This window comes from Triturus cristatus, chromosome 4_2 (assembly GCF_964204655.1).
Source record: "Triturus cristatus chromosome 4_2, aTriCri1.1, whole genome shotgun sequence".
Lineage (NCBI taxonomy): Eukaryota > Metazoa > Chordata > Amphibia > Caudata > Salamandridae > Triturus > Triturus cristatus.
Window position 1 is genome coordinate 556,364,883 of NC_140586.1, and position 14,130 is coordinate 556,379,012.

Genomic DNA, 14,130 nt, shown 5'->3' on the forward strand with positions numbered 1-14,130 from the left:
GTTGCTTTAGCCTTCGTGCTCGTGCTAGACATTGTCATGTGTCCTCAGTGAGTTGCCAGCGTGTGCTCTATTCTGCAGCAATTTGTGCCTGTGTGTATTCTCCAGGGTGACTATGCACATTTGTGCGTGTATTTGTGGTGTCCTGTTATGTTTATGACCAACAGTAAAACAAATTCCCTCCCGGATCCCCCCCCCACCCACTTCACCACCCCAATCATGGCAAAGACATATTCCCCTAACCTCTTCCATCAAACCCACCCTATAGTTCGTTTCCCAATATAAACACGTTCAAAAGGCAAAAATGTGTTATACACAGGGGGGACGGTCGCCACCAGCAAACTACCCCATCCGGTGAATGGATGGGGGATCACGCCACTACCCCCTAATCAGTTAGACATCCTAGTATTCCTTGGAACCACCGAGCTCTGAAATTTAAGTAAACCTTTCTAATAAGGTACAACCAGGATTATACTGTATCTAGCCCTACATGAAGAGTCCCAGCGTTTCACTTACATATCCTTTAGTAGGCAAGAGGGCGTTCTGCCCATCCTACCGAGGGAGTTTCAAGTTCATGTGGCCCCTCCCGTCATTCTACATCTGACGTTTGATCTTGCTCTGTGTCAGCCACTTTCTGGGACTTACGACGCTTGGCCTGGGGGTGTTTGAGCTGTAAATATCTGACTGCTTCCTTAGGGACACTGAATATTACGCTCTTGCCATCTTCCGTGATTTTCAGACGCGCTGGGTACAGCATGGCATATGGAATGTTCTTGTCTCTTAACTGTTTCTTGACCTCCAGGAATTTCTTGCGAGCCTCTTGTACTTGAGAAGTAAAGTCCGGGTATATTGAGATATTCATTCCCTCAGTTTAGTGTGCCTATCTCTCGTGCTTTACGAAGGGCTGCGTCTCTGTCTCTATAACTGAGTACCTTTGCTATTATAGGACGGGGTCTTGCTCCAGGTATCGGCGGAGGTGCCAGAGATCTGTGAGCTCTTTCTATAATGAATACCTCCGAGAAGATCTCTCTGCCCAGTAGAGTGGTTAGAAGCGTCTCAATGTAACTCTCCATATTTCCTGTTCGTGTCGATTCCGCCACACCCATTATCCGCAGATTACTTCGACGCGAGCGAGCCTTCAAGTCCTCTGTCTTTATCAGGAGCGACTGTATGACCTTGTCAGCTTTAGCCTGTTTCTGCTCGACCTGGTTGTGCGAATCTTCTACCTCTGATATGCGGCGTTCCGCCACATCTAGTCGCTCTGTATGTTTGTCCAGCCTTTCTGACATCCTGTCAACAGGATATGTTAGGGTGTCTATTTTCCCATCGATGTTGGACAGGGTTGCTTGTATGGTGGTAAACATTGCTTGAAAATCCCGAGAAAGAGCCCGTCGTGGTATTGCCAGCGGGGTTCGAGTCGTGTGACTCATTGCTCGTATCCCCAGGCTTTCGACGCTGGTCAAATTGCAACTTGGGTTGATTTCTGTCCAGTTTCCCCATCGCAGCTCCCAAGTCGACACAGCACAGGCAGTGGATGGCAAAGTTTCTGTGTTATGGGCCCAGAATATCAGTAGATCCCAATGTTCAGGTCGCCGCAAACATATCGGGGGCCTCTCTCCCACATCACGATCCAGGGGTGGCGCGGCCCCCTCTCAGCAAGTTGCACCACTTCGAGTTTGCGGCGTCTGTATTAGGCCACACCTGGGCGCACAAGTTGGAGAACCGTTTCGCACACAGCTGCGCCAGCCAGGGTATCACTGCTATCGCTAGGACAGGCCACTTCTAGTTGTGCAGGGGGGCCCCCCGAATGCGGCACTGAGCAGAGCCTCGTGGCGATTCGCGCTGCTGGAGATACACGCAGCGGCTCTCGCCGCATATCCCGCAGATTCCCGCACAGCACCAATCCCGCGTCTCGCTCTCCAAGCAGATTCTCTTTGTTGCCTCTTCGCGCACTCTCAGCTTGTGACACAGGCAGCCAGCCCTACTCCCTTTGCGATATGTCTTAGCCAAGCACATCTGCTGCACGCAGTATTATAACAGTGATACTGCTAACTTTCACCCTCCATGTGCAGTGCCGATATCATCATACCTCCCAAATCAACTTCTCCCTCAGGAAAAATGTCACCAGGTCGTCGCTGCCTCCCTCGTGTCCCTGGGCCGCCACTTACTTTACATGCGTCTCTGTTCCCTGTTAGTGGCACAGTCCGGGCGTTTCAAGGCAGAGGGCCCGCCGCATGTCTCACGCACCACAGGCAGTATTGGATGATGGCCTCCGCTTTCACCGCGTGTCCCAGGCAGGGCAGCTAAGCGCCAGGAGACGCGCCACAGATCGGCGCTGCCGCAAAGGATCCCTCACCATGCCATGCCCCCGAGTCTCAGCCAGGGTCCGCCTATCCACGATGCCGCATCAGGCCCGTAGTCCGCAACCCCGGCTCGGCACACGTTCCCCCGCCAACGTGGGCAGGATGATTGGGCTCTCCGCCGTCGTCCGCGCGCCCCCTGTCGTCCTCCGCCTCGACTTCGTCACAAGGATCAGGCCGCAGCTCCACGGGCTCGCATAGAGAGCGCACCCCGCCGGAAGCAGCGACCGGATCAGCGCCGCCGTCCCGCCGAATCTTCAGCCCTCTCCACTCCGGCTCAGCCTTTCTTAAAAGCAATTAACTCGCCCACAGCTCAGCACAGAGAAGTCAGTGGCATTATTTCTTCCTTGGTTGTAAGGTTGCTCATCGTGGTATGCAGGATAAGTGCAGGATTGTAGCGGGATCGGGAGAGCCTGCTTAGTGCGTGGCCATTTCCTAGCGCGGCAAGCTCCGCCCCCCTGGTCAGGGGGATGGGGTTGGGGTAGTTTTTTTTGGGTGGTTTTGGAGCTCAGGGCGGGGGGCGGAGGACAGGGTAGTTTTTTGGCTTGGGGGCCGTTTTAGGGCTCAGGGTGGTAGGCCAGGGAAGCTTTTTGGGAAGGGGCCAGGGCTTAGGGTGAGGGGGTTAGGGTCGTTGGTAGGGCTGAGGTGGGGTTCATTGCAGGGCTATGGGTCGCTTTTTAGGGCTCAGGGCGGGGGTGTGAGCTTTACCATGCATTGCCTTTACCAATCATGCCTTTACAACGAAATTCGTTGTAAAGGCATGCATGGTAAAGGCATGCATGGTAAAGGTATTCATGGTAAAGGCCATGGTTGAGACAGCGTGGTTTAGGCAAGTATTGTTGAGGCATGCGTTGTTCTATCGTACAACAGTGCCTAGCTCTGAGCTGCCTCAATGTTCAAGAATGTTTGGGCTTATTAAGATAACAATCTTTGCACTGATATTAGCTCCCTCCACCAAAACCACATCTGAATATTTCTCTTTAATTAAAGATCTGATTACAGATGATTACTATAAATGTTCACATGAGGTACTCGACCATCAGGTTTAAACCACATTATTTGTAAGGATATTTGCCGTTCATCTGTATGGTTGTGTCTCCAATCAGAAAGGCTGTATGTCACTACTAGGGCTCCTTTTCTCCTCTTTTTTTTTTTTATTCGGTTAAGACAGTATAGATGCATATTGTAGGATTTGAATGAGCTCAAGAGTCGATGTGAAACCCTACAATACTATTCGAGATTGTTAATGAGACAAATAGTATGAGGTTCCAATGAATTTCTGTTGTCATGCTCTTTAAAGAGGTGTGTCTTCAATGTACGATTGAATTAAATTAGGGTAGGTGCGTTCTGATGTCAATGGTGATTTTGTTTAACATGCTGGATGGGTTGATGAAGAAGTCAGTGACCTTTTCCCTCTTGACCACTGTCTGCTGCCTCCACCCTCTAAAAACACTTTGCTTACAGATACACACACACACTTCCATATATGATACTGTTAACTGTGCTTTTGTTGAAAGAAAAAAAAAAAACAGATGAGGGCTTGGAGCTGGACCCGGACCCATGCACCAACATCCTCCTTGGAAACACACACATGAAAGCTTCACAAGCCACAGATTTTAAGAGTCTGGATAAACTTTAAAAAACACCATCACTGAAAATACCTTTCTGCACCCTTGTCTCCATTCAAATCTACTTTTCGCCTATACACTAACCACTAAAAGATTTATTTAAGAACAGGAGGTAAACGAGGATGCACAACATGACAAACAACTCTTATTACCCAACAAAATGAAAAATAAATCATGAAAACAAAGTGAGAATTTTCCATTATAGCCAATGTTGTCCACACTAAAGTACAACACAGTGCCTAAAGTGACAATGGGCTTGCAATGAATTAATGTGCAACATCTAGCAGGTCAATTTTATGTCACAAGAAAAATGCATATACTTAGCTATTTCAAATACTAATTGATGAATTGTAACATTTCTCCCAACAACAATCATATTCAAATAGGTGGTTATTTTGCCCCACTCAACAAGAATGGAAAATAATGGCATGTGAATCACCATGCAAAGTGATTTTAAACAGAAGTCGGTAGACTCACAATTTTCGCAACTCTGTCTTCAGTTCCTCGCTGCCACATCCCGTCGACACTTTGGTTTGTTTCACAACTTCATCAACAAAAGGCTTAGCAAATTTCACCAAGACGTTACTGCAAAGGCAGAGGCCATGCTTGTCCTCTTTCATTTGGTCTTTGGTGTAGGGCACTGGCAGACTGGAAAGTTGATTCACAAGAGTAGAGAGAGAAAGTCCAACTGAATAAGCTTTCTTATCACCAAGTTTCAGTAGCACTGGAAAAAAGAGCACATTAGAAGTCAGGCTTTCCAAAACGCTACATCTCTTTTAATGTTTGATGTGCATTAATATTACAAAGTCTCCATTTTTTGGGTGATCAAACATTACTTATTGGATGACATTGCTAATGAATTCAAGTTCATAAACTACTATCTAAATCACAATCCAAGTAGCAACTGTAAACCAAATTAATAAAAGTACTTGTCTTCAACAGAAAAACAAAGTTACATTTTTCACTTACACATTACACGTTTACCAGAAATATGATTCTGCAAACATAAAAAGACATCAGACGAAATATTGTAAGTTAATGAAGATAAAAATAACCAGGTCTACTACAAGCTCCAGACACTGGAATAAAAACGTTTATATATTAAATGAATCTGCTAAACTACGTTAGGAAATTCTTGCTACTTGTGAACAGTCAATCATAAAATGCAGGCACAAAAACAGTGTACTTTATGGAAAAAAAAATTACAGTTCAATCTTGGGGAAATGAAGATAGCAAATTACAATGATTTGCAATAAGGGCATGGTATGCCATCCCGCTGTAATCAGCTGTCTCTTTCTGACGCCGCTGCAATCAACTGTCCCTTTCTGGAAGTCGCAAACCGCTCATTTTTTCCTGTAAACAAAATGATATCTTGAGTCTAGTGGACATTTTAAGAGTGCTTCGAGTGATGCGGATCAGTGGATATTACCACAATTTAGCTCACCAGAAAATATTAAGTTCAGATGGTGGGTTGAGTTTACTGTGAGAGAGGCCATGACCACGCAGATTCGATTCTGAGAGAGAGCCTGCACAAAGGACACTTCTTGTGCGAGGAGGCCTCGACCCCCAATGGATCCACTGTTAATGAGATCTATTTAACATGCCCAGCACATAAAAAACAATAAGAGTGGGCATGGTTTTTATCAGAGTTTATAATCACAAAGAAAATGCATGAAGCTTGGCAAAAAATGTCAACAAGTGGACTCTTAAGATTGAGCATATTTATTAAGCTCTCTTCTGTATATAGCTTGACTTTATCTCCAGCTATTCTATCTTTCTGAAATTAATGCTTCAAAATAAATCACTGCAATAGTTGCTAAGGGATTAAGTATATCTAACATCTCCTATGACAGGTATGTGATGCTATCAATTCTACATGCTATTGTGACAAAGGTTTATTATAGGGATTCTGGAACTATATCGACTAGGACAGAAGGGAGCATGCTATACCAGAATTTTAAGAACTCTATTACATATTGGCATAACTACTTAACAAGTCATGGTTAATTTAGAAATTGTTAAAGTAACTGTAAGAATTAGGATATAAATATTCACTTCTCCCTGTGTATGTGCAGAAATGTAGTCCAATTAGTTCTGTCACATAATTGTTATTATGCATAGTTGTTATTTGGCAACATTGAAAATCGCATAAAAAGAAAAAAAAAGCAGCTACACCTTATCCTTAAAGAAATTAAACACTGATAACCTGGAATGAGCTGCTCCTTGCTCATTCCCACTTGAGATCAGGATTGAAGAGCCACACTGTGTTATTCTCCATCCATAAAGGTAAGGAGATACTTGGGAAAGATGACAATTGTCAGTTTTATAGTGCAACAGTGCAGTATCACCATTATCTCAATGTATTGACATTTGAGTGTATTGAGTAACTCAGATTGAAATCCCAATTTTAGAATCTCTCCAGTTCTACAGACTATGTTCAGAAAAGTCACCCATGTTATTTATTAGCTTTCCATTAGTCTGTCCTCATATAACACATTGAAAATCTTTTTGAAAATAGCTGGCATACAGGCGGCAAAAGAAGTTAATCTTTTATGCATGACAGCGGTCTCCAATCTTACATGAATTATGTACAGAAATGTTGCTGATCTTTACCTTAGGAAGTCTTTTTATTATGGAAAATAATGAATTGGCAGACTTATTTTGCTTCTTTTGATATTTTTAAAGTATTTTGGTGGAAAACCTTACATGCCAATAAACACATTTATTAACTAACAAAAACAAAAGGGGACTGAGATGACAAATCTGATAACTGTTTCAGAAAACATACTTGAATACAAATATGTACAGAAAATAGAGAAACACGTTGATGCGCAAACATCCCAGGAATACAGGAAGACCCTTTTTTATTTAAAGATTTGATGTAGATATAAACATTGTAAAGTATTTTGAAAAGGGATACCTGTTTGTAGAGGCTGAATCAAAAGTAAAATGATCTTTGATATGTCTTCCCCAGTGGCATCTTCGATCTGTTCAAGTAATCCCAGTAAAAGCTCTTTCGGGTTACAAATCTAAAAGGAGTACAAATCATGAATATATTTTGTGATCCTGTGTCTAAATTTAAAGACAGACAGTACGCTTCATATAAAGTATGAAAGAGACTTTGATAATTTAGTTCAGCTTAAAGAATATCAACTCATAGGCTTGCATGAACAATTTTAATGGCCACTAGATAAAATGAATAGGATGGTAGATGTTAAGACTAGGCAAGCAAGAGAATTGACTAGACCGGCAAGACAGTGACCTCATGTGCTAGGCTAAGATGTACTGGGTGAAGTTTCAGCTTTATACCCACTGAACCACGTTTTTAAACTGATTTTGTACATATGTACACTGACAGTTCGACCACACTCCTATCAAGTACTTGTTAGGGCAGACGAAGGAAGTTATAATTGTAGCAATGGCTTGGATCGTTCCTTAATTTTCAGAATAGCAATGATAAAGAATATTTTTTTTATAACTGTTAATTGAAATTTTTAAAAAGTAACAAAATCACAGGTCACATTGGTCATTGCTCAAGTATACTTTTTATCTGACTCAACTAAAAGATGCACAGTAAAGAAATCAACACAGAACCAAATATTTTAGGCTCTCCTAGTGCAGAGCTTCATTGTTGCCTAGCCCAGTTCTGCAAAGAGATTAGCAGAACATTTGACTTCCAAGAAGTAAGCAAAACCTTACAACTCAGGCCCTCATCAAAGTTAAATAAGATTTGTAATTTGGAAGAACAATTCATGCACTAGTGTGATTGCTAACAGGTGTGCCATGCACTCCAAGCCGTCCCCGTCTGCAGTATTTTCTTTTGTTTGGTTCAACACAACAGAGCAAGTTGTCCAAGAGCAGAAGAGCCAGTTATACAGAGCAGCGTACATTTAAAACAAAAGACATATACCTCACTGATAAATATTTAGCAAATATTTGGAGGGGCAACATGTCCCATATTGGCAGACAGATTGTCCTGGTCAACAGCATTACTGATTTGGAACTTACATTTATGCTCACTATCAACCTCACTGACTCTATTTTAATGTATAGGTGTCCATTAGCATAGTTTATAAACTCACATCTCAAACATCAATTAAAGGCAGAGGTCAAAATTGATCATTTGTACCCTGTGTTTTGTGCAGCATAAACATTTTGCTATTGTTTAAAAAAAAAATGTTTTAGTATTACTCTCTGAAAGAAAATGCCCAATTGAACTAATTCTTCAATGCTTTTACCCATGTTTACTCTGATCTTAATCTCTATTCTTTTCAGATCATATTTTTCTGTTACAATGATAATTTTTGTATTAATCTGAAAATTAACTACTTATTTATTGAAGGTACTAATGCTTTTTGGTTTTCAAATTAAAAGTTTAACATTGAAAAAAAAACAGAGGGCCAGATTCAGTGTGAGTTAGTGTGGCTTCCTTACTCAAATTGCTTTCTTAGGAGTGGAAAACCACTTTTGTCATGCACAAAGGATTTACTCACACAAAGATATTCTCCAGAGTAAATCTATTTTCACAGGCTAACACTCAGCATCCCAGGGTTAGATTACACTGCGAGTGTATGTGTACATCCCAATTGTAAACATTTGTAGGTGCTTACAAACTTCTTTCCGAACCATTACGATCCTGCTGAAAATTTAAAATGTATTCCTCACCGCAGTATGAGTAAATGCCTCTCCATGAGGGTGGAAGAAAGGGAAATATCCTAAATTAGCCAGGTCTAAGTAAAGGGTTTCAGCACAGGCATAAATATGGTTCCAGTAGAGGAAAAAAAAGGTGGCATTTCACAAAGGCAATGCCATTACCCAGACTTCATTTTACAATATGTACAATAAATCATATTGAACTTCCTTAAGACTAACAGAAACAGGAATTCACAGATGTTTTCCTGAAAGTTTCCTGGAAACTTATACATTTCCCAGGTTTTGAGGTCTACTTTGTGGAACTATTGTGTATTACTAAAGTTAATGAATTTGTACTCATGCGAGGTTGTAGCATTGAGGGTTGAGAGTAGATTTAGACCCTAATTATGATGTCGGTTGGAGTTGCCGTCTAGGTGTGGTAACTGACCGACCATAGGTCTGCAAATTCGAACACCCAATTACAATGCAACTGCACATGGTGCGTCGCAAACTTCCATTTCCCTACAGAAGCTTGTGCAGCAGTCGGAAACTGGCGGCAGCACAGGCTCCTATAGAGAAATGAGTGTTCCTGTAAATCCCTGCACCACATGGTAGGTACCTCACGGTGCCTGCCACATGGTGCAGGGATTTACAGGGGGCACCATAGGGGCCCCCAAAGTTGCTTGCCAGCAGGCTTTCCATGTTGGAAAGCCCGACATGAAAAGCCTGTTGGAAACCAACATCATAGTCCCGATGGCGGAAAAGCCGCCCGTAGGGGATTATGTGTGGACTCCGACTGGTCGACGGACTCCTTGAGCCCGTCAGAAGCCAGTAGGTCTGACCGTCGGTTTAAACTCCGACCGCCTACATAGTAATTAGGTGGCTGGACTTTAAACCTAGGATGTCGGTCGGAGGCTATCCGACCAACATCCTGATGACCCCCATTAGTTACTAAAGACAAATGTATTACAAACCTCAGCCGGATTAGCACAACAGATACCGATAGTGCTGAAAAAGATAAACAGCCCAAAATCAAGCAACTACATTTCAGTTGAGAAAGGTTGTTAGTTAAGCACAAAGCAAGGATCCTGCAATTGCAGCAGTTCGGATTTACCATGTTAGATTGTGATAATGTCCAGAGATATTTGATCATCAGCTTCTACCTCCTCATAAGGCATGTCATCAACATGTACATACCTGCACCATTTGATTTATTATCTTCATGCACTCTTTACGTTTCTCATTGTCTTGTTGGTGGGACTGAAAACATTTAACAACAGGGCTGACAAGATTCCAACCCATGCTTTTGAAGATAACCTGCAAAAGAGCAACCAATTATTAATTATACAATGTGCTGTCACCAAATGCAATAGTGGATGGGAGTATTTACTATGTAGAACAAGGACAAAATATAGATATATTATATATCTCACAAGACGAATAAAAACAACAATAATAAAATCATAAGGAAATGAATACTGCAGATCCCTTACTGCAGACAACATAAAAACGTATTATTCACGATCAGTGGACAGGTGTAATCAAAATGTCTTCAGTTAGGTTAACACCAGCTTTAATCGCTCGTATACTGAGCCAATGTTCTCAGTTTCTGCAAATGTGTGCAATAAAGAGTAGGCTGATTTTCTTTTTTTGAGCGTAATAAAATGATTGGAATTGTACTCAGGCACTGTGGTTTTCTGATGACCAATTTCCACTGATATTCAGAAAATGTTGGATTTAAAAACAATTGAAAATAAAATGATGAAAGAAACATATGTGTTTTACTGGGACAAAGATCAACAAACCTGACCAAGTTTGTTAGAATTTTGATTACTATAACTAAGTCAGCATTATCTGATCAATTGGCCCGTTTCAATTGCTAGTCTGGATTGAGCTACAGTTGCTAATCTGGCCCAGGAACATTTCAGTCCGACAGTGATCTGATTAGATGAGTTGTATCCTTCCACTGCTACCTTTAGGAGACTCTTATTTACAACTATGTAGAACATCAAACCCAACATGATGAGCATTAGCTAGAACCCACACACTCCATGAGACTGCATGTGGTTCCATAATTTGTCTCCTACTTTCCCACATGCAGCTCTGCCTTCCCCACTCTCCAACGAGCTGCTTTTGCTCCCTTCCCCCATCTGCCAATGTTCCTTTCTCATGTAGAGCTGGGAGAATGAACAATATAAAAACAGGTCTACCTACAGAAAAGTTGGGCTCCACTGCTGAGAATCTGAAAATAAACCAGACGGTAATGCGTGAGTTTTCTCTGGAGAGCACATGCTGAGGTTTCTGTGGCTAACAATAGACTGGGTAAAGGAGGAAAATATTTTGCTGATAGCCACTCATTGGCTGCTGGAGGCCTCACTTCTGAACAGTCTTATTGGAGGTTTTAGGGTGACATAGACTATTAAACATAAAGCCATGTTGATTTCACAGTGCTCAATGTCTTCACACCTTCAATGCACAATTAACAGTAGCCTGAAAACGGTTGTCACCTAGATGCAGCCCTAAAATGGAAAGCTACTGTCAGGTACTGAGTACCTGCACTTCCTTAATTTTAGAGTGAGGGTATCTGCACTTTTCAAAAGAAATGCAGTACTTCTGAAAGACTACTGGTGCTTCTCAATAACAAACTAGTACTCTGGAATAGTGAGTACTGCACTTTCATATTCCAGTTTTAAGCACTGCCTATATATGCGTTTGTATTGAAGGAAAACTCTGTTATATTACCATCAGTAGAGACCACTGATTCTGTTACTTTCATTGTTAAAATAACAATACTAAGTCCCTACTTATGAGGGTCATAATATTAAGTAAACGTGTTTTCTAGTGAGCGTTTTTCCAACATGTTTGTTGTTTAGTTTTATGAACACTGTGAGCACAAGAAAGGTTTTTTTCCCCCAATTGCACCAAAATGTGTTCGAGGTGATTCCACATTTTGAGAGCTGGGGTACAGGTATAAATGTGATGCATCTAAAATCACACATTGGGCAAACTGGGAAGTCGAGATTTGAACCTAGATTTCCTGATTTGGGCGTCTGCAACTTACCTACTGGACCACACCCTCCCATACGTGTCACTGACACATGACATATGGCTGACCTCCATTTCAGTGCCAAAGTAACATTATTTATTGTTCCTCATGAGTGATGTTTTAACCTGCTAACGAGAAGACTACACCACAATTGTATGTGAGAAAGTGGTTTCCAACGCAAATAACTACCTATAGTGTCATCCTCTATATTCAACCTAACCTGTTGTTCTACATTGATGATCAGATCAAATCACAACTGGATCGAAGGTTTTGGGGCAAACCAGCACTAGGTCGCCGATTACAAATAAAAAAAACTCCAGTCTCCTGCACAGGCACACAGCCACTGTGTGCACCTGCACAGGAGAGCGGAAAGTAGTCACATCGTGGAGCAGTTCTGTGAGAGTTCACATCCACTGGAGACAAGACTTTTTTTTTAATTTCACCTCAGTCCGTCAGAAAAACTTCATTTGGTTTTTGTTCTAAAACCATTAAAGTTACATAGACATAAAAACAATTTAAGTGAAAGTACATAGTTTAAAATGATAGCCATTTCCACAATTAGAATCAGGTAAATAGATAAACAAGCCTGAGGAAACAAACATTACACATCCATACAAATCCTGGATTTAACAGAAGCTTTTAAAAACCCTACTATAAAAAATATACAGTCCTCTTTCAGTAGTTGCAGGAACACAAGTGCCGGGTGAATCTGTCTAAAATTCATTCTTTTTAAAATAGGAACCAGAAAGTGCTTGCGAGGAATTTCATATAATTTACATAAAAACAGGAAGTGCAGCGTATCCTGTGGAGATTGTCCGTCACAGCCGCAGGGCGCTGACACTTGACCTCTATTAAAACCCTTGGGTCTAGCGAACAAAAGGTGAAAGAGGTTCAACCGAAACCTAGTTAACAAAAATTTCAAATGTGTTGACAGAGACCCCATGAGATAAGGTTCCGTCATGGGGGTTGTCTTGAGCATTATATACATCCGGACACTAGGTTTCAACACCTCCTTAGCTTCCCTTTCCATTTTCCTTAGGGACAAATAGGCTATCTTGATCGATTCCACATCCATCTTTATTATGACATCAGCATTGGAAAATAGATCACCCCGCCCTATCCCATCAAAACTTTTTTTGATATATCTCAGCCACGGGATAAGAGCTGAGCTTTCAAGGGACATGCACTCTCTTAGGATCAGGTGGTTGAGAGTTAGATCTTTATTCAACCAACATTTTAGCCAGAAAATCAAGGGTCGCAAAGCAAGAGCATCACTTAAATAGGGGACCCCCAGTTCCTCGTGGACCGCTAAATTAGAGGTTCCACAGGGAACATATAATAAGTGTTTCAGAAAGTCATTCTCCATTATCTGGAGGGATTCTGCAACAGTGTATCCCCAAATGTCACTACCATAGGAAGCTATGGCCAGGCTTTTGGCCTGGTACACTTGCAACATAGCTCCTGTTGGTTTCTTCCCTACTTTAGATGCAAAATTTTAAATTGCTGAGTTAACCCGGGCCAGATCCCCTTTTTTCTTCAGTATTAAGGGTCCCCATTTAAGCTGGTCATCAAAAAGGACCCCTAAGTAAGAGAATACATTAGTGCGGGGGATCTTGGAGGGGCCTACACTAAATTGGAAGCTTTTTATCGACGGTTGCCCCACTTTCATGACGTAGGACTTAGAATTATTGATTGCCAGGTCTCGATCAGTCATGAATCTGGAGAAAGTGGTTAAAAGAGATTGCAAATCCAGTTCGGTCCTAGATATGAGGACGGCGTCGTCCGCATAAAGCAGGACGGGAATACCTATCCGTCCTACACAGGGGTAGTCAACTCCAGTTGCCCTTAATGCACTATCCAGTTCGTTAATATAAAAATTAAATAAAAAAGGTGCTAGAATGCACCCTTGTCGGACTCCCTTCTTGATCTCAAAATCCCTTGCGACCTGCAAATCCTTTGAAAACCCAACATTGGCTTTAGTTGATATATGCAGGTCCTTGAGGAAATTGACAATACTGTTCTCCACCCCCATTGCCCTCATGGACTGCCACAGCTTGTCCCTGTTGACACAGTCAAATGCAGATGACAAGTCCATGAAGGCAAGATGGATAGTTCCAGGGCGAGCAACAGTATATTTGCTCAGAATCATAGATAGATTGAGACACTGAGCAATGGTGAAACGTCCCAGCCGGAAACCATACTGGACGTCCGACAAAATCTTGTGGTCCTCTGCCCAAGTTGATAATCTCTGTAAGAGGACCCATCCTACCACTTTAACCACTGAGTCAATAAGCGAAATTGGTCTGTAACAGTGGGTACTATTTCTGTTGGCCTTTTTGAAAACAGGAACTATTTTAGAAGATGCCCAAGACTGGGGACAAACATTCTTTGCCGCAGCGTTAAAAACGGACTCCAATATCGGCGCCCAAAAGGAGGGGTCCGACTTGAATAAATCTGGGGGGATCCC

General features: G+C 42.1%; 1 protein-coding gene across 1 annotated transcript in view; it reads right to left on the reverse strand.

The window, feature by feature from the left end:
- GLMN (glomulin, FKBP associated protein) overlaps nucleotides 1-14,130 on the reverse strand; it is a 450,060-nt gene that overhangs the window by 319,472 nt on the left and 116,458 nt on the right. The window contains exons 5-7 of the mRNA XM_085602181.1: nucleotides 9,815-9,934; nucleotides 6,906-7,014; nucleotides 4,463-4,709 (exon numbers count right to left, since the gene is read on the reverse strand). Coding sequence (XP_085458307.1) covers nucleotides 4,463-4,709; nucleotides 6,906-7,014; nucleotides 9,815-9,934 — 476 coding nt within the window. The remainder of the gene's footprint in view (nucleotides 1-4,462; nucleotides 4,710-6,905; nucleotides 7,015-9,814; nucleotides 9,935-14,130) is intronic.